A 20,174-nucleotide genomic window follows, 5' to 3' on the forward strand; every position below is an offset into this window, starting at 1 on the left:
TATTACGAAATCGTACAACTGGATTGTTCTAGGTCTGTTTAATTTCATATTATAGACTAAATATAAATGTTAATCATCGTTTTTCCCTGTATAAGAGTGATTTTCCTTGTTTCACTTTTAATGTTGACATTCTTTTCCTTTACATAACTTTACACGAACAATTCATTTGTTATCCAATTCTATCTATTAAAGGGATTAAATTGCAGTTCACATGAATACGGATTCAATGAGGTCGAGTCGAATTATTCACTTGCAAGTGAATAATTCATTATCAATATGTATAAGCTTATTTTGACAAAATTGAACGAGACTTTAGTCATAAATTGAAAAAAAAAATCATATTTTCAGATGTTCAGTCAAGTTATATATCTCATAGCTGCTCTGCTTTAATTTAGATACATTTTTTAAATAGGGAGAACGAACCCAGGGCTAACAGACTCTATGGACGAACGAAAAGGACCCATGGTTAACATGTAATCAAGGCGAGTAGATCCGATACCGCGTATTTGTTTGAAAGAGAGAGAGAAAAAAAGCTTTGAAGTTTGTGTTTTTTTCAAAATACGGAATAATGTAAAAGCAAAGCAAAAATATACATACAGTATTTCAATGCTATAACTTTTTATATTGACCACGTTAGTATACTCTTCCAATGTAAATGTATGCATTTATGCATTTCGGTCGATGTCGTGACGCTTTTATACAATATAATTTTGGTAATGAGTCAGAGCTTCTCACCGGAAGTGGATTGTGAATCAATGAAAACATGGAATGTTAATTTTGACAGTTGTGAAGAAAATGTTGTACCCTTGTAATTTATATGAAAGTAGTCAATCGCAATGAAGAAAATAGTTTAACCTAACGCATAGCAATGTCATCGTCAGGCCTGTCAATAAATGAAGCGGACATTGTCCGTTTAGTATTGGAGTTTCTCCAAAACCGGGAACTCAACATCTCCATGTTGTCGGTCGAAAGAGAAACGGGTATTGTAAATGGAATTTTCTCAGATGACATGTTATTTCTTCGTCAGCTTATCCTAGATGGTCAGTGGGATGATGTCATTGAATTCATTCAACCTCTTGGTTCGATAGATGGTTTTGATTTGCAGAAAGTTCAGTACATTGTCATGAAACATAAATATCTTGAGTTGCTTTGTATAAAATCTGAACCAAGTGCATTTCAAAACTACGAACTTACAGTAGATGAAGTTGTTAAATGTCTAAATAGTCTTGAAAGTCTTTGTCCTTCAAAGGAAGAATATAATGTTTTATGTTTGTTACTGACTGTTCCAAAACTTTCTGACCATTCTGAATACGTAAACTGGAATCCAAGCAATGCTAGAGTGAAATGTTTTAATGACATTTGTCCGTTTATTGAGAAATTCTTAACTTCTGAAAAGAAAAAAACACTTGCTGAAAATGACCGCCTAATGCAGTTGATTCTAAAAGGGATGTTGTACGAATCATGTGTTGAGTTTTGTCAGACCCAAGCTACAAGCACCAATAATGAAGGGAACGAGGAATTAGAGTTGTCATTTCCTTCGGTATTTAGTAATTCGGGATTTAGTGATGCTGACTTAAGTTTATTATCTTGGTTACAGTATATACCATCAGAAACATTTTCCTGCCCGTTTGAACAAAAACCTTTGAAGGTTGATGTCGATCCATTAGTAAAACCATCACTAGAGGCTTCATGGTCAGAACAAATTTTAGTAACACCAATTAAACCAAAAATGTTTCCTCATTCTGCTGTGCCAACATCACGACCAAGATCGGCTGACTTCATGACCAGATCGTTAAACCCCCAGTTTGATGGTCTTGCTTTTGGACTTTTAAAGAGAGGACCTATTAGTATGACACAGTCAATTAACACACCTAGTTCTCTTTCACGATCAATCACTCCAGGCTTTGGTCTGGATGGTGCTAATAAAAACCCAATGTTAATGTCAATTGACAGAATGTTTTCACAAGGAGAAGTCTTAGATACAGAAGCATCTATAAGTGTGTCTGAAGAACCTAAATCACCATTATTAAAGACAGCCAATGCTTACTCTGCTAAGAAAATCTCTATTGAACCTACAGGTAGAAAAACACCACCAAAAATTGCAACACCTCCCATGTCTCAAGCTAGACGGAAAAGTTTGACTGGTGATTCACAGTCACCACGTTCTCAATCCCCAGCTAGGACAGTTTCTACAAAGGAAAGTATCAGTGAAGTCTCGGCTAGCACAGAACTTCTACACGAATACCAAAAACAAAAGCAAAAATTAAAGGAAAGACTTGAGAAACAGGATGTGGAGAGAGAGAAAGTTCAAAGAGAATTGATGGAGATAATGAGAAGACAAGATGAAATTGTGATTCAGAGTCAAGAAAGGCCGTTTCAATCACAGGGTAAGGAATGTAATATGAAGTACATGTATTACACTATTTTGTGTATTTGCACATATATATATTGCCTTTTGACTTGTACATTTCTTGACTACATGTACATTTATTTAAAAAAAATTCTCAAAATTATGTCTTGGTTTGCTTCGTGCATATCATGATGCAATGGAAATTACATTTAACACATGTTTAAAGCCCTTAATGATATATGTCTTTTGCTAATATTCTGAAAAAAAATAGGGTGAAATGTTAACATGATTAATAGTGCTTTATTACTGTGCTTCTTAAAAAATGAAGAAAAAAACCTTTTTAAGTTGGATGTGCATGTATATGAAAAATTTGACAAAAGCTGTGGTTAGTCATGTTAGTGGAAGCACAGGTATTTTGTTCTGTCTAATATATATATATACATGTATATATACATGTTGGTAGATGCATCTTCTTCTTTTTGAAAAAAATGTTATTTTGACTTCAATCTACATCATGTATGTACATGTTTTTTAAACACTGAGCTTTTTGTTTTTATAAGTTTATCTTCATTTATTTTAAATTTATTGTTGTATTTATAAATGTCGTATACTTTATCATGTTTATCGTTCACTTTCCTCCCCAAATACATGTTCCAGTTCTGACCTCACTTATTGATTGTTGTTAATACATGTACATGTATTTATTGTCCTATTGCAAATATTTCGATTCAGTAGGGATAAGAATTTTGTATTTATTTGATCTACCCTTTGGTACAATGTAGTTAATTCATTGTTACTTAATTTTGTATCCATATTTTATAAAATGTTTAAGATTACACCTTCACTCATACCAATATACACTAACATATAAAACTACATATACATGTACTTGTATAATAAAGATGATATCAGCGGACAACCTGTATACATGTACATGTAATTCTAGTAGCAACACGGATTAAGATGAAAGGACCATTCACACCTGGATCTGTTGATTAATGACCATACTACCTACCATAAAAATGTCGGATTATTCATATCCGACTAGACGGATTAAGACATCCATAAAAATAAGTCACTACCCGTACTGTATCATGTGTATCTATGGATTTAGAATAAATTTTACAACTCTCTTTTACCAAACATGCACTGAAAAATAAATGCTACATCTGTTTTTCCGAGAGCACCTTTTGTGATTTTTTTATGATACTAATAAAATTGAGAATGGAAATGGGGAATGTGTCAAAGAGACAACAACCCGACCATAGAAAAAAGTTTACTACAGCTCCTGTGATCTTGTCCAATTTCAATATCACTCCTCCTTTGTGGGACTTTGCAGAGAGTCAGAAAACTTTGAAATGGTCCCATGGTTCACCATGTACAAAAATGTATAGAGGACATACCAGGTTTTTTTTCATCATAGGAAATGGAATACATGTACTATAAATTTTTCTTAACTTGGTACCATAATAACATACAAAATGTAAGCTTTAGAATTTAATATAATTACAATTTCTCAAGTTAAATTGCAGTTGGCTTGTCATATTAGGCAAATGAAACTGACAAAGTCTACATGAGCTGTACTTTAATCATATTTTTTTGTAATGTAATTTTCTTGGTGTAATATTATTTATAGATGTTGTATGTATTTTCTTTGTTCAGATGATTTTGATTTAGATACACCACAAAGAATGGCGGCTATGGCAAATGGCCCAGTTTCAGCACCAGTGACTCCTTATTCCCATGAAGGTTACAATATCTTGGATACTCCACAGTTCACTCCCTTTATAACACCAACAAATCATAAAACACCCCTCCAAGGACCCCCTATTTTTGATTTAACAAACAATATTTCTGATAGTGAAACAGATGGCACATTCATTGAGAATGACAAAAACAATTCAGTGACTAATACAAGTAAAACAGTTAAGGCCTTAGTAAATCAGGAGGTGAAAGATAACTTGAATAAAGACTGTTCAAGGGGAAATAACTCTACTCTGGACCAAAACAACATTGTAGAAAATTCAGATCGTCAAAGTGATGCAAATAAAAGAAACAAGTCCATATCTTACAGTATACCAACCGAAAAATCTGATTTGAATAAGATTGGTAAGTGAAATGTATAAACTAACAAAAGAATTACATATATAATATACATGTATATAATATAACAAAAGAATATTTCAAGATGGATATTATAAGGAAAATTAACCTGGCTGTCCATCCTATAATTTTAAATACCATATATATATATATATATATATGCCTAGTATAATAATTGTACTGCTATACATGTACATGTACATTTGTATATTGCAGAGAATTGAAAATTTTAATATTTATAATTTCAAAGTGCATTTAATGTCAAAATCAGAGGCATATTTTGAAGTATAGATAAAAATTGTAGTCTAAATTATGAAAGAAAATACTAGTACATAAATTGATTTTTTTTATGTTCTGAAAATGATCTAGTAAAAATACATGTAGAATTTTCAGATGGTAATTAAATTAAAAAAAATTGCAAGAAACTTGAACAGCATTTACATGTACATGTATGGACAGAAGGTGTGACAAATTCTGAAGAAAAAAAATGATTAATTTTTACACGGTTAGGCTCAAGTGCTACTTTGCCAAGAAGGAGTGGACCAAAAGTAAAGGGAAGTGTTCAAACCACTGGCAGAGTTTGTCGTTCAAAACTGACAGGAACCAAAAAAACAGGTCTTAGTCCAGGACCTAGCACTCCAAAATGCAGTCCAAGCAAATCTAGTCCAGGACCTAGCACTCCAAAGAGCAACCCAAGCAAATCTAAGACATCACCAACAAGACCAAATTCACTGAAAGTACCAAGCAAATTAGACAAAACTAAAACTGGGTCTTCTCCCCTTGGAAACAGAGGTATTCTGCATGATGCATGTATCATGCATTTCCTCTGGGTCAAAACTAAAGAAAATTATTAACCTCAGACCTGCTCTCAAACACTGGAACAGAGGGCTTTTCTGTTGATTTGCATGCAATATTTTTTTTATGTTCACTGTTTCAGTTATATTTTCTATGGCATTTATTCTTATTTTTAATTCTGAATGTGCTTATAGTAAAGGTATATTATTCTTTGTTTATGTGGTTTTAAATGATTTCAGGAAAACACAACAGACTTCCTTTTGAAATATGACAAGAACTCATCAGCTGTAGAAATGATTGTATCTGATAAATAATGTTTTTATCAACAAACAACAATAAACAATAATTCTCTAATTCTTCGTCAATTTATCCCTTTCTGCACCCATTGTAAAAAATTTAATCAACGTGTGGTTCGTTTGATCTCAGTACTTTATTGGTTAAAATCAGATTATGACGTCAAATTTTCTTGCTTTCCTCTGAATTTCCTATTGTGACTGCATGAAAAAAGGCGACAGTGCCTGATGATGTCAAGTAGAAAGAACACATCTTTTTGCAGATCATTTGAAAAGAAGGAATAAGTTTGCCTGCATAATGTTAGAAAATCATTAGAGAAACAGATTCCACTACCAAATCTTGTGTAATACGATATTTATCCACTCTGGACAGTTAAATTTTAAATATTTAAAACGCTCTGGCAAGCCTTGCGTTTTAAATTTGAAAATTTAACTGTCTCGAGTAGATAAATATCGTATTAAACTCGATGCAGTGGTAGAATCTATATAAATCAATTGGCTTTATTAGTTCAGTCTTTTTTAATAAGGGCAAAAAAAGAGCTCAAAACTATATATACTTGTGATTATTCACTGATATCCCATGATCCCTATCACTCATGCCATTCAATAGCTTATTTGATGTCAGTGGTTGATAAAGTGAATTGCAGGTTTATTCTTAAACAATTGCATCTGAATTCATTAGAGGTGATAGCAATATAAGTCCACATGAAAATAATATACATTTGTATCACACAAGCATGAATGACTAGAAAAAAAATAACTTTATTCTTTTTGATTTTAGATATTCAAATTAAAAATTTACCTTTTTGCTTTATGGGAGCTTGTAAAACTTTTTCAGGAAAAACTTTAAAACTAAAATCATTTTCCAAATGGTGTAAATATTGAAAGGATCTATTTTATTATTTAGTAGCTTTAAAACATTTGCTTTCATAACAGCTGTTCACATTTACTGGAAATTTCCCATAGGAATGCAATTACAGAAACTGTATAATATTGATTGAGTATCGTGTATTAATTATTCCTTTATTTATTAACGGAGCTCATCACTTAATGACTATACTTATTGTCTTGGTGTGAATTGGAATAAATGAGCTTTCCTTTTCCTGAATAACTAATATACCTTCCATGCAATGCCTATAAAATCTATTTATATATGCATGGATTTTGACACACATGGCAAGGAATTTTTTTTTACTGGTTAATTTTAGAGATTATAAGATACTTATTTACTTATTGAATTTGGATATAAATATCAGTATTAAAACATCAAACATTAGAATACTTTTTAGCTTCAATTAAACCTTATCTGTCATATAATATCATATCAAAAGAAGTCTAAAATTTTCAAAAGCAACAATTTTTTCTCACATAACAGTTGATTTACTACCACTTTGAAGCATGATATATCAAGTGCCATATATATGTTTTCTATGAAATGTTATATATATATGAATGTCATGTGTGCTCCTTAGAAACCAAGCCCCATAGAGACAGTCCAACAACAGTCCAACACAGAGCAAGTCCAAAGCCAAGTCCAGAACAAGTCACATCTAGTCCAAGAAGGCAACCAAAACAGGTATACAATAATGCAAGGTATTATCAAGAAAATGTCTGAACTAATTTCTCAGTTGACTAAAACAGTCAAAAGCTTATTCCTTTATACATGTATACTAGAAAGTAGTCTTAACTGAAGTCAATTATCAGAAAATACAAAAATACTGCTGAATATTTTTTTAGAGTAAAAAAAAACCCAGAACCATCCATCATTTATTCAAAGAGTTGGTTGCTAAACCAATTATATTGTAAGTAAGGTGGACAAATGAGATTTTTATGCCCCACCTACGATAGTAAAGGGGCATTATGTTTTCTGGTCTGTTGGTCCGTCCGTTTGTCCCTCTTCAGGTTAAAGTTTTTAGTCAAGGTAGCTTTAATACAACTGCAAAAATTGAAAAATTTTTTGGTAGTACAAATGTATATTGGTATCACGTTGGCGTCGTCGTGGTCGCTGCAGACATTTGGTAACTTTAGTAAAAGTAAATAGAAATCTATGAAATTTAAACACAAGGTTTATGACCATAAAAGGAAGGTTGAGATTGATTTTGGGTGTTTTGGTCCCAACAGTTTAGGAATTAGGGGCCAAAAACGGCCCAAATAAACATTTTTCTTGGTTTTCGCACAATGACTTTAGTATAAGTAAACAGAAATCTATGAAATTTTAACATAAGGTCTATGACCACAAAAGGAAGGTTGTGATTGATTTTGGGAGTTTTGGTCACAACAGTTTAGGAATTAGGGGCCAAAAACAGGTCCCAAATAAGCATTTTTCTTGGTTTTTGCACAATAACTTTGTTTAAACTTGTTTGATTTCATCAAAAAATGAATTATTGGGGTTCTTTGATATGCCAAATCTAACCGTGTATACAGATTCTTAATTTTTGGTCCTGTTTTCAAATTGGTCTACATTAAGGTCCAAAGGGTCCAAAATTAAACTTAGCTTGATTTTAACAAAAATTGAATTCTTGGGGTTCTTTGATATGCTGAATCTAAGATGTTCTTAGATTTTTGATTATGGGCCCATTTTTCAAGTTGGTCCAAATCGGGGTCCAAAATTATTATATATTAAGTATTGTGCAAAAGCAAGAAATTGCCAATTGAACAGTATTCCCCAATAGCAAGAAATCTTCAATTGCACAGTATTGTGCAAAAGCAGGAAATTTTCAATTGCACAGTATTGCGCAATAGTAAGACATCTTCAATTGCACAGTATTGTGCAATAGCAAGAAATCTTCAATTGCACAGTATTGCGCAATAGCAAGAAATATCTAATTACACAGTATTGTCCTGTTTTCAAATTGGTCTACATTAAGGTCCAAAGGGTCAAAAATTAAACTTTGTTTGATTTCAACAAAAATTGAATATATGGGGTTCTTCAATATGCTAAATCTAACCATGTATTTAGATATTTAATATTTGGGCCTGGTTATCAAATTGGTCCACATTGAGGTATTGAAAATTATTTGATTTCATTCAAAAATTGAATTTCTTGGGGTTCTATGATATGCTGAATCTAACCATGTATTTAGATTTTGGATATTGGACCATAATAGGTAAATGTTCAATTTAAAATTTTTAAGTTTTTAAGTTTAAGCTCTTAGACCACATTCATTCTGTGTCAGAAACCTATGTTGTGTCAACTATTTAATCACAATCCAAATTCAGAGCTGTATCAAGCTTAAATGTTGTGTCCATACTTGCCCCAACTGTTCAGGGTTCGACCTCTGCGGTCATATAAAGCTGTGCCCTGCGGATCATTTGGTTTTATGAAGTTGAAGTCCAATCAACTTGAAACTTAGAACATATGTTCCCTATGATATGATCTTTCTCATTTTAATGCCAAATTAGAGTTTTAATCCTAATTTCACGGTCCATTGAACATAGAAAATGATAGTGAGAGTGGGGCATCCGTGTACTTGGGACACATTCTTGTTTTTAGTATGTCTAATCATAACATGACTGATTTCAGATTGAGAATAAAAGCAACAAACCAAGATTTGTACCAGTAGCCAGTCTAGAAGATGCTCAAGCTATTAGAACTGTTACCTTTCACCCTGCAGGGAACCTGTTTGCTGTTGGTTCAAACTCCAAAATACTAAGAATATGTGAATTTCCTGATGTATCTAACCTAAGGTTTGCTTTATTCTGTTAGTTATTTTTTTGAATGTGGTTAAGTTTGTCACCATTGTTTGATATAATGTATTTCATTGCTATAAGGAATTACAAGATGTGATGGAAGTGATCATATTCACAATTTTGTACACAGAAAAATATAAGTGTGTTGATACGTTTTTGCTCACAGTTAATATCAAAACATCTTCCATGAGAAGTTTCAGGCACATATAAAAAGGGCTGGAATAGTTAATATATAATAATAGTTTTAAAAAATAAATATGATTGACTTTGTTGTGCAAAACCCACTCCTCATAGATACCAGAATTAAAAAAATTGTACACCCAGACACATTTTTTATTAAAAAAAATTAATAAAAAAAGTAAAACAGGCCAAATAAAGAACAAAGTTAAATATATTGAAGTGAGATAAAAAAAAATTCTACAGTGCAGTACAAGAGAAAATGCTTTCAAAGGTATAATTTAAATTCTCTTGATTACCTGATGTCATAACTTCATATTTGGATCTCTTTTATTTTAGTGAAAACTGTATCGTAGAAGATGCCAAAGTTGTTCATAGTAAGAACAAGCACCACAAAGGATCCATATACTGTTCAGCCTGGAGTCCTATGGGAGATATTATAGCTAGTGGCTCTAATGATAAGACCATTAAAATGTTCAAGTTTGATGTAGATAAAGGCACTGATGGTAATGACCAAAATTTTTCAATACTGACTAATTTATGGTGTATATAATTTATATGAGAGTTAGGGACGACATCTAAAGTTCAATGAAGGATAAAAAACTTAATTCACATAGTTTTTTCACTGACCTCATCACCCCCTCTTAACTTGATTTGGGAAAAATTGATTGACCCATATGGATATATGTAAAAATTAATGTCAAATAACCAAATCTTGCATTATTCAGTGTTACAAAAAAGTAAAAAGTTCTTAAATTCTTTTAAAAAAAATATTCTTAACAAAATAACATATGTTCACTCAACCATTTAAATGTTTATAATCAGGTCAATATTTGTACAGATTAAGACAATATTCAAACATCTTTCAATTATTATTGACAACTTTAATGAGTAAGTATATATATAATGAACAAAAAAAAAGTCTCAATGGATTGACAGGCATCTCTAGAAAAATCATCTCTGTTTATTTTAAGGGCCAGAAATGGAATTAACCTGTCATGATGGTACTATCAGAGATTTAGTTTTTATGCAAGATACCATAAATAGATCATCTTTACTGGTCAGTGGTGGAGCTGGTGATTGTAAAATCTATGTAACAGATTGTGAAACAGGAATGCCTGTTAGGGCAATGATGGGACATTCAGGTAAAGAGGGAAGCAGAAATTTCCATCAAAGATACAAATGATAAGTGCAAAGCACATTTTAAGTATAAAATAAGAGATTTTTTTGGTCATTTCAACAATGAATGAAGGGCAACTTTTTGACGCTATGAATTTTAAAATCAACAAGGTTTTATAAATCTATCAAATAATACCTAGCAGATACTCGTAAGAAACTAAGACTGAAGAGGGCAGTATATATTGATAGGACATCTTTATGTTTGCTTTTCTGTCATTCAGTCCATTTTGTATCTGCTACTGCTACTGAACTGACATTTAAAGAATCTTACTCTCATAATATACTTACTTTTACACCTTAATTTTTCATTTCTTCCAAATGAATAACTGCCCCAAGTGATGGAGGTTGTGTGTTCAATCCTTAGCTTCTTTATGTATGCAGTTTTGCATTACCCCCATCAGTTTAAAGTATATTTGTTCTATGGTGTGAAAATTTAGTAGAATTCAAATACATATAAGATCATAAATTCCATAAAGATTTTCATTGTTTTAATAAGTATTAGCCAAATATTTTTGTTGTTAGACCAGTTTTACATATCCAGAGTTTTGATATGTCTGGAGATGACAATGATCCTCAGAACTTATTCAATTTTATGACAAGAAAAACTTGAATATAAACCATCATTTACCATTCAGTAACAATTATTATAAAATAATCTTATTAGATAGAAGAAATTGGTCATTGTTTGACAGAATGGTGTACTATTAATATTTTTTTCATAGAGTTAAAAAAAAAAAAAAAAAAACAAGGATAAAAGAAAAGATCTCATTCCAAGTTTTGCAGCAAGTAAAATTCTATGATATCTATAATTGGATACAGGATGAGATTGTGACTTAAATAATGAATATATGCTGCTTGAATATAATTAGTGGTTTAATTTATAGGTGATTAAATAATTTTAAATTTACCATTAAGAACCTTTTTTACTTTTATCTCATCCGTACTTTAATATTTATATTTTGTGACCTGCTCTTATCAGCAAGCAAAGCTCCAAAACTTCCTTTTTTACTTTTATCTCATCCGTACTTTAATATTTATATTTTGTGACCTGCTCTTACCAGCAAGCAAAGCTCCAAAACTTTTATTTTTTTTCTTATCTTTACTAACCTGTTTTCTTTTATCTCTTCGTACTTTAATATTTATATTTTGTGACCTGCTCTTATCAGCAAGCAAAGCTCAAAAACTTTATGTAATTTAGGTATCCAATACATAGACTCTGACATGGGTCTATTTTTGTTGTAGAATTTTCAAAATAAATGAACTAACTCAGTCAATATTAAAGTTTTCCTATTCAAATTTTCTTTTGAAATGATAATTTGTTAAAACTAATGAATATTGTAAGACCACAAATTGTAATAAGAGTTCGCATATATGAATAAAATAGTCCATCAATTGTTTATTTTCAAAATAAACATAAAATGTTGTATCATGACATATCAAGGGAAATAACTCAAAATAATCTTGTGTAAAAGTTTTGTAGATTTTAAATATCTATTAAAAAAAAAAATAATTCATTGCAATGTGACTTGTTATTATTTTCAATAATAAAAAAAGAATATTAAAGTATACATACATGTAGGAAATTGTCTTTGACAATGCCAATGGAGACAGGTCTGTTGAAAACTATTTTAAATATTTGAAAAATAGAAGTATTTTAAATATTGAGTAAAAAATGTTTACCTTCAGCCAAAGAATTGTATTGGAAAGGTTGACAATAAAATCACTTCTTTTTTTAAACTGTACATTTTTATGAGATTATATTTGAGATCTTAGAGGTTATCATAAATTTGCATTACCTAATATTAGGTATGTTTTTCTATAACTCATTTTTAAAATTAACCCTTAGACTGCTGCATTCATTTCTATTGTACTTTTGTGTATTGCTGAATAAAATTTGAATCACTGATGAAATAAACATGTTCACTTACAATTGCTGTATCTTTGTAAATATTGAATATTCAACAATAAAAGTTATATAAAAAAGTATTGTTAGATTCTGTATTTTTCATTTATTTTATTTTTGTGTGAGTCTCTGGTCAATTTTTACCTGTACAGGTGCAAATAGAGGTAAACAAAGGTAAACTTATTTTTTTCATGTTTTATTAACGAATCCATCAATGTAAAAGTATCCATGACTTCAGAATTAAACCAATATAGTTAAAAATCTCTTTTAAGAACTAGTTCCATTGTGATTATCAGATAAAAAAAAGTTTCTTCTCGGACCAACAGCCTTTTTTATGCAAATATTTTCCGGTATTTTTCTCCGACTTTCACTGCGCCGACTTTTACTTCCATGTACAAATATATTTATACAACAAGTTCATTGTTATAGCTTTCATCAATAAATAATCTTGACAGACGTAAAGTTCGGATCTATCGATGTCAGTCAATATTGATTCACATTTGAAAGGCAAAATGATAAACATCGCAAATCCTGTTTCATGTCATCCATTTTGAACAAGGTCTGGGAATCCCTGTGGTTCTCGCTTTAAAAGTCTTCTGTTCGCAGTTTTGATAGAATGTTTCTATTTCCATCTATTATATCTTCTGTTCTCGTCCAAATCCTTTTTAATCGGCCGCCGCTGTTAAATCGTTATCATTGAAATACTTCTGAACGTGTTGGCCATTTCTCCAAATAATATCCGCCATTTTGTCACTTTTTTCATCAAAAATTTTCACTTTCGGTTTTATCTCTTATACCTGATTTAAAGTCAAGAGACACTCGAAAGAACGCAGATTTTTAACCAATCAGAATCCATACAAGTCGAAACTGCCGCAATCTCATGAATATTGGCTCCGCCCATTCCATGGTAACTGTGTAAACAAACGAGGTACGGAAACGACTATAGTCGCGCGTAGCAGTAGCGGACTGCTTTATCGGAACGACAATAGTCGCGCGTAGCAGTCTAAGGGTTAAGATATAAGAAATGAATACTTATAGATTGCATAGTGGTTGAGGATGTTAAAAAAAATGTTTGCGAAGTTATGGCAGTGTATTATTTCTTCAGAATTGTCTATATGACTTGTTTGGTATTAATTTTTTGACTATCAAGACATTTTAAGGTGATACCCAACACTTTCACTCAAATTAATTTGGCTCGTTTAATTTTCATAAAATTTTGTCAAAGTATTTACTTTGACCCTTTAACAAAAATATAAAAATTTCTAAAATTTTGAACCAACCGTTTTGTCAGAAAAATTACACTGGTTATGTAGCAGTTTGACAAACACATTGAAAAGCTTAATATTCCGTTTACAACACAACATAATTAAAACGTTTAGCTGACTTTACAGAGTTATCTCCCTGTAGTGTTAGCCACTGTTAGGTACTACCTTAAACTAGATTCAAATTTGAATATTCATCAATGTAAACTAACAAAGCTTGAGTGTTTTGTGTTTGTACTGAACTCTATCCTCAGTAAACTGGAATATATAAGTCACAGTAAACTTTTATTTTCATATTGCAGGTCATGTCTATTCCTTACATACAACAGGAGGTTGCATGTTTGTCAGTGGGTCACAAGACAAGACTGCCAGATTCTGGGACCTAAGAGCTTCAACAGCTATTACAGTTGTACCTAGTGCTACAGGTAAAACTCAGACAAACCTCTTTGAGTCAATATAGTTGTTGTCTCTATCTGAATGATTTTAGTTATCTTAAATTCAGATATTTTTGTTTGTATTTAATATTTTGAGTGTTGAGGAAAATATTTAAATAAAAAGATTATGACCGTTCAAATATCTTTTACTTTTTTCAAGACTTTAAGATTTTGTCTAGAATTTTGAATATGCATGTTCCATCTTCTCCATTTAATGTCATTAAATGCTTACAGCAATCATAGGGGCTACAGAGAACACTTTAAAAGATTGTATTTCAACAATTCAGGAGAACAGTTTCTTGTGAATTTATAATTAAAAATGTATTTGCTAAAATAGAACAAACATTGAAAAGATCACATTTTTTAGAAATTTCAGGGGAGGTAATATTATGAATTAAGATTACTCACTGTAGGACAATATTTTTGTTTTCAGGAAGTGCATTTGCATCTGTTTGCATAGATCCCTCTGGACGTCTGCTAGCTTCTGGCCACGAAGATGGCAGTATAATGCTGTATGACATTAGAGGCTCCCGAGGGATACAGAACTTTAAACCGCACAAAGGGGAATGTAGATCAGCAAGATTTTCGATGAATGCATACTATCTTTTGTCTACTTCATATGATCAAAAGGTTGTTTTGACAGATTTGCATGGTAAGCCTGTGTTTAATAATGATTCATTTCAAAACTGTTCAAGTGTATTGGAAAAGATGGCTCTCAATCAATCTGAATTTGCTGTTCACATTAAGAGTCAATAGATTTAAGAAGATGTGGTACGAGTGCCAATGAGACAACTCTCCAAGCAAGTCACAATATATAAAAGTAAACCATAATTGGACAAAGTACCATCTTCAACACAGAGCCTTGCCAATGCACTCCCAGTTCAGGTCTTTATTTCATTTAAAGAACTTAATTTTAATTGATATAAAGATGAAAGAATTATCATCAAACAGCTCATTCTAATGTTTTGTTTTAAATACTGAAAGCCAACTTCTTTCTTTGATCATGACAAGATATTATAGATAAACTGAAAAATTAGAGGAGCACATGAAAAATGTAACAAAAAGTAAAATAACAAAATACTGAAATTCGATGAAATTCAAAATGGAAAGTTCCTAATCAAATGTAAAATTCAAATGATAAAACACATCAAACGAATGGACAACAACTGTCATATTCTTGACTTGGTACAGGCATTCTCAAATGTAGAAAATGGTGGATTGAACCTGGTTTTATAGCGCTAAACCTCTCACTTGTATGACAATCACATCAAATTCCATTATATTTATAATGATGTGTAAATAAGTTATTGGTTGAATTTTACATCTGATGTCTTAAATTCCTTGAATATTCATGAAGATATAAAAAGCATTCATTTCAAATGAAGTCATTGTAAAAGCAAAACTTGCACATTGTTCAAGGTTTTTTTTACTACAAAAAATGATATTTACTCATGTTTCTATTTTAGGTGACTTATTAAAGCCTTTACCGAGTGTAGTTGTTGCAGAACATCAAGATAAAGCTCTGCAGTGTAGATGGCATCCCTCTCAACTAGCATTTGTTACAACAGGTGCTGATAAAACTGCAGTATGTTGGGGTCTTCCAGTAGTCTAAGAGTACAAACAATAGCCTGTATATAACTGCTCAGGCCTTTGTCTTTCTTTTATTGTTATGCTTAGTGATACACGTGTGTATTTATAAGAAAGAGTATTGAGGAGGTTACAGAAGTTTCAATGTGTTCATGGTGACATTATAGTGTTGGTATAGATCTGATCCATTGCAAGATGTAATATATTTATTTATTGATTTTTTGTGTGTATTTATTTGTTAATTTAGTAGTAAAGCATAGATCTTTAGTGAGTATTGTATCCATTGGTCCGTAACTTTTTCATCTGCAATATCTCCTTAACTATTTCCTGAATTCTAATAAACTTTCAAGAAATCATTAGTGCCTATAAATAATAATGTTTACTAAGTTTTTTTTTGTTTTTGTTAAGATTTTATAAGATTTTCAATACTAAGCTACAATAGAAATATGTCTCAGTTTTACAAATGAGAAAGTATGGGTATAAATTTAACCTCTTCTCAAACTATATTCAGTTTATAAGTTTTCCATTGAATATTTCAAATTTTGTAGTACATTAAACAAAAATTTGATAGGTAATATATTTGTCTAAAACAGACCTTTAATTAGTTCAAACATCTGTAAATAATTAACCCGTATCAGAAAATAATGATGTCAATAGAGAAAAGTTTTCTATTGACAATATAACACTTTACATGAATCCCTCCTGAACTTGACTATATGCATAACTTTTATGAAACATTTCATTTAGGCAAGTGGGTTAGTGTTAAGGTTTTTGGTTAGAGTAAAATTTAGAATTTTTGGGCAGAACAATCATAATCCATATCATCGTATTCACAGAATTCCTTTAAATGTATCAAAAATATGATCTATTTCATTGTCACCATTTGACATTTTAATCATTTCTATATAGCATTCAAAAAAGTAAGTATAAAAATGTAAAAATATGATAAACAGATGATGTGGTATGATTGCCAATGAGCTAATTTCACATCAGATATACTGATAAGATAAATATTCAAAGAGCTTATTAACAGTGCTGAATTGTTAACCTTTTAGACAAAAGTTTATATAAAAGATTGATACGTTTTCAAGGATCATATCTACAATAACAGGCTCAGTAAACCACATCACTGTAAAAATAAGAATATGCTATCTCTTTGTTTCACAGGTTCATTGTTCATTATTGATAAGGTGCCTTCTTAATAACACTTTAACAAAGTTTTAAGGGAGGGGCATGAATTATGAAAATATATTCTTTATATGTACCAATAAATTTGACAATATAATTATAGTAGGCCAAAAAGTATTCAGAATACATTTTTTAATAATAAGTAGAAATATTAGAAAAATGCAGTCAATTTACTTGAATAAACATAAGATTGTTCATAAAACCAATAAGAAAAGAAATTTTTCTGTATTGCTGTACTTGTCCTAATAGTTTTGAGTAAAGTGCTACATACAGTGTAATGGAGTTTAAACATTGATTGTTTTTTTCATTAATGTAATTTCTTCCATAACAGTGAAACCTGTTCAGATAAACTCACCATAATCTAGCAAGCTGTGTGTGAAATATTTATTGAACATTAATATTTTTAACTGACACATGTCTGGCATAAATATAAAATTTGAATTCTGGTATCTATAATTAGTTTATTTATATAAAAATTAGAATATGTATTATATCCTATTTAAACAAGATCTCTGTCTTATTTTTAAACAAATTTCCATCCAGAAGATGTCATGATAGACAGATTCTACTGTATATTGTTGCTAAAAGCACTTCTGCTATATAGAACTGGTTTTAACTATGCAAAAAACACATGATGCATAAAATCTTACTTGTATGTTATGGTGTGTTTAGTCTCCAATGATGAAATAATCCATGCTAATCCACTGGATTCATCACAGAATTGAAATACATGTACGAGTAAGATTTTTTGTTAATGTGCAAACAGATCTGTCTCTTGCCATTATTTTTTTGATGTTTTATATTTATAGTTTATTATGATCTCAGTTTAATTGCTTTATCAAATGTGTTTTTTTGTTTTTGTTTATTATTTATTTATATTTGACATGTAATTCTACAATATCTGTCCCAGAAATGTAACGTCCAAAGATCATTTCAAGTGCTTTCTGTATGTTTGTATAAATTTATTTTATATACTTCTTTCATCATTTGTTTATAAACACATATTTATACTGTGTGTATTTCTCTTGTATGTGTCAAGATAAATTTCAGTAGGCTAATGCTTATATATAGGTCTGAAAGATGATTCTCTTATGTATGTCATAAGTATTAAGAATTAAAGTTTCCCTTAAAATAAATCCATATAGATTCTACCACTGGGGGTAGATAAATTTTCAAATCTAAAAAAAATGAGGCTTATTTTTTTCAAGACATATTCTGATTTGTCATTATTACGTTTATTTTTTTTTTAGAATGTAAAATGATTAAAATGTTATGAAATATAGAATTTTCCTGTTTTGTCTGAATTTGTGCAGATGTATTTATTATTTGCTTATCTGAATGAATGCAAGGAATAGCATGTATTTGCAGTGTAAAGTTTATGGTTGATTAACTTTCAAAGTAGTGTACCATTACCTTGCAAAGTAAGAGTTTTTGCCGTTATGTGAACTTTTGAGAAACCTTTTAACACATCTGAAAGCAAAATCTTCCATCCATATAATATACCATCTTACAGTATTTTTTTCTATATCATTTTTATTTCATGTATTAGTCTAGTTGTTCAAAAAGGTTTAATAGTTAACAAATATATTTTATTTGCAAGATAAGAATAAATAGTATATTTAAATATTAAAGTTGTTTATGATAGAGTGATATTAAACAGAAATAGAGTGATATTAAACAGAAATAGATAACTTATTAATCAGTATTGTAAGATTTGCATATTTCGGTCTATATCACACATTACCAACTGTCTCAATGTTCTTATTATCATGAAAGTTTTCTAAGAACAACAATATTGTAACAGCTTTTCAAACTGTAGTATGTGTAGGTATAGATGTTTTTGTTTTAACTACCTATATACCTTTTACCTTTTCTAAAATTACCAGATTTTTTTTATACCATATTTCTCTCAGTCTAAATTTCTCTCCAAATTTCCCCAATTTCACGGTCCACTGAACATAGAAAATGAAAGTGGGAGTTTCAGGTTAAAGTTTTTGGTCAAGGTAGTTTTTGATGAAGCTGAAGTCCAATCAACTTGAAACTTAGTACACTTGTTTCTTATGATATGATCTTTTAAATTTTAAAGCCAAATTAGACTTTTGACCCCAATTTCACGGTTCACTAAACATAGAAAATGAAAATGGGAGTTTCAGGTTAAAGTTTTTGGTCAAGGTAGTTTTTGATGAAGCTGAAGTCCAATCAACTTAAAACTTAGTACACTTGTTGCTTATGATATGATCTTTCTAATTTTAAAGCCAAATTAGACTTTTGACCCCAATTTTACGGTTCACTTAACATAGAAAATGAAAGTGGGAGTTTCAGGTTAAAGTTTTAGGTCAAGGTAGTTTTTGTTGAAATTGAAGTCCAATCAACTTGAAACTTAGTACATATGTTCCCTATAGTATAATCTTTCCAATTTTAATGCCAAATTAGATTATTACCCAATTTTTACAGTCCATGGAACATGGAAAAGGATAGTGCAATTGGGGCATCTGTGTACTTTGGACACATAGTTTTTGAAAATTTGACACCTCAGACGTATATAATTATTAAACGTGTTGTTTTCAATTTTTTTTGCTCAGCATAGTTAGGTTAAAGATGTTTAGGAGCACAAAATACTTACCCTATATTAAACTGGAAATAGAAAGTACATTTTTGAATGGAAAAATTTAAGTATTGCACAGTATTGATGTAAAACATGTAAAATATATTAACGTCACATTTTTTGCATGTGGATTTTATGGAATTTACAAATAATAATACTTTGAAAAAGAATTTCAGGAATGTAGGCATATTTTTATGCGTATGTAAGGCACATGTTAAGAATCTACACAAGTTATCATACATTATTATGCATGTTGAAAGAGTGATCTGCTATCATACTTATGCTTTGTGTATTTGAAAATGTCTGCTGCAAATAAAATTATACGTGAAATAAGTTTCAGTTGTATTTGTGATCAAGTCCAGCAAATATTAATCTGGATTAAATGACCAAGATGTAAAATACACGAAAAGGAAAATTACCATATGCTTTAGAAAAATTGTGAAATTATATCGAGCTGAAACTTAATCATACAGTTGTAAAACTAGGTTAAGTTACCTGAATGTTTCTGTTTTACTTGAACATTAAATTTCATTATATTGACAACGGTGTGTGAACAAATCAAACAGACATAATAGGTAAAAATGTCAAAAATGGGGGTACAACAATCA

General features: G+C 30.5%; 1 protein-coding gene across 3 annotated transcripts; it reads left to right on the forward strand.

Moving 5' to 3' along the window:
- The first annotated feature begins 739 nt into the window (after positions 1-739).
- LOC143063726 (WD repeat-containing protein 47-like) lies at positions 740-19,900 on the forward strand. 3 transcript variants are annotated; one of them, XM_076236058.1, is made up of 10 exons: positions 740-2,387; positions 4,013-4,459; positions 4,964-5,245; positions 7,014-7,117; positions 9,065-9,228; positions 9,748-9,914; positions 10,383-10,553; positions 14,055-14,177; positions 14,620-14,838; positions 15,653-19,900. In XM_076236058.1, the coding sequence occupies exons 1-10, from the start codon at positions 869-871 to the stop codon at positions 15,796-15,798; spliced, it is 3,342 nt and encodes a 1,113-aa protein (XP_076092173.1). In that variant the 5' UTR covers positions 740-868; the 3' UTR covers positions 15,799-19,900. The 3 variants fall into 3 exon arrangements, with proteins under 3 accessions (XP_076092173.1, XP_076092174.1, XP_076092175.1); XM_076236059.1 differs by lacking the exon at positions 4,964-5,245; XM_076236060.1 differs by lacking the exons at positions 4,013-4,459; positions 4,964-5,245.
- Positions 19,901-20,174: the final 274 nt, after the last annotated feature.

Source organism: Mytilus galloprovincialis, chromosome 2, assembly GCF_965363235.1.
Source record: "Mytilus galloprovincialis chromosome 2, xbMytGall1.hap1.1, whole genome shotgun sequence".
Lineage (NCBI taxonomy): Eukaryota > Metazoa > Mollusca > Bivalvia > Mytilida > Mytilidae > Mytilus > Mytilus galloprovincialis.

Excerpts from the sequence above, each read along its gene's own strand:
- LOC143063726 (XM_076236058.1), top strand. The coding sequence starts at position 869 with ATGTCATCGTCAGGCCTGTCAATAAATGAAGCGGACATTGTCCGTTTA. Across the intron at positions 4,460-4,963 it reads ATCTGATTTGAATAAGATTG|GCTCAAGTGCTACTTTGCCA; the intron begins GTAAGTGAAATG and ends TTACACGGTTAG. Across the intron at positions 14,839-15,652 it reads TGTTTTGACAGATTTGCATG|GTGACTTATTAAAGCCTTTA; the intron begins GTAAGCCTGTGT and ends TTTCTATTTTAG.